The sequence below is a fragment of the Chaetura pelagica genome, unplaced genomic scaffold (assembly GCF_000747805.2).
Source record: "Chaetura pelagica isolate M959 unplaced genomic scaffold, ChaPel_1.0 scaffold254, whole genome shotgun sequence".
NCBI classification, from domain to species: Eukaryota; Metazoa; Chordata; class Aves; order Apodiformes; family Apodidae; genus Chaetura; species Chaetura pelagica.
In genome coordinates this window covers 176,096-177,129 of record NW_009952963.1, presented here as the reverse complement: position 1 = coordinate 177,129, position 1,034 = coordinate 176,096, and the positions used below count along the sequence as shown (strand labels likewise).

The window sequence follows — 1,034 nt, the reverse complement described above, 5'->3', positions numbered from 1 at the left end:
ACCTGGCAAAACCCACGTCCCTGCGTGGACACTGAGGTTTCTCTGCTGGGATGAGGAGTCAGTTTGGATGCCTTGGTCAAGCACCAGAGCAGAACTGGCTCTTCCTGGTGCCCTCAGAGGACACCAAGTTCCTGCCCTGGTAGGAGGGATATGGCAGCCCCGGGTGAAGGACCCAGGGAGAGAAGGATGACTGGCTGTGGCCAGGGGACACCTGTGGCTGGTTTGGAGGCCGGAGCAGGGTGGGCAGGAGCTGGGCACTGCTGCCGGCTGCCAGCAGCAGGGAGAGGAGGAGATGGGGAAGGAGAGAGGGGGGCAAGTGACTTGGAGAGGACAGGAGCGACAAGGACAAGGTCAGGACGTGTTGGTGACAGGGTGAGCGTGGCCCTGTCAGTGCCAGCCTGCATCCCAAGTGACAGGTCTGACAGCCCCGCCAAGGACAGGGCGGGAGGAGAGGACAAAGGGGAGGAGGGAGCCGGGTCCCCGGTGCTGTGACACCTCCTGGACACCCCTTGGAAGGGGCAGGTGAAGGAGCATCTCCTGGTGGAGAAAGCTTGGTGCTGTATCTGCCCTTGGAGCATCCCAGCCTCTCCTGGCTCCCATCCACCCATCCTGGCCTGTTCCCAGCTGCCCCTGCCCAGGAAGGTGCAGATTTTTTCCCTGGCTGCTCCTCCCAGCCGGGCTGCCTCCCCCCAGCATCTGCTCTGAGCTTCCAGGATGGAACAGCCACCTGGGCCGGCCTCAGAGGGACACAAGGACACGGTGTCCCTGCCCATCCTGATGCTGCTGGGCTGGGTTTTGGTGCCTCAGCCTGGAGAGCAGGAGGCTGAAGAGAGACCACCTGGCTTCCCGCCATCCCTGGCAGGAGGTTGGAGCTCCTGGAGAAGAGCTCCGAGTTGTGCCATGGGGGGGTTGACGTGGGATGGAAGGAGCAGGAGGGTGTTGAGGAGCCTTCGAGGGGGTTTGTTTCCTCCCAGGGTTGTTGGTGTCTCCTGCCCGGGGCAGCTCCCGCAGCACAACCCGCACCTTCCCTGCCC

The 1,034-nt window shown here is 63.4% G+C and overlaps 1 protein-coding gene across 1 annotated transcript in view; it reads left to right on the top strand.

Annotated features, from left to right (window-relative positions):
• Window positions 1-714: 714 nt before the first annotated feature.
• Window positions 715-1,034, top strand: part of RBM19 (RNA binding motif protein 19) — a 60,795-nt gene continuing 60,475 nt past the window's right edge. Inside the window, exon 1 of the mRNA XM_009995678.1 lies at window positions 715-865. Within this exon, the coding sequence (XP_009993980.1) occupies window positions 715-865 (151 nt within the window). The remainder of the gene's footprint in view (window positions 866-1,034) is intronic.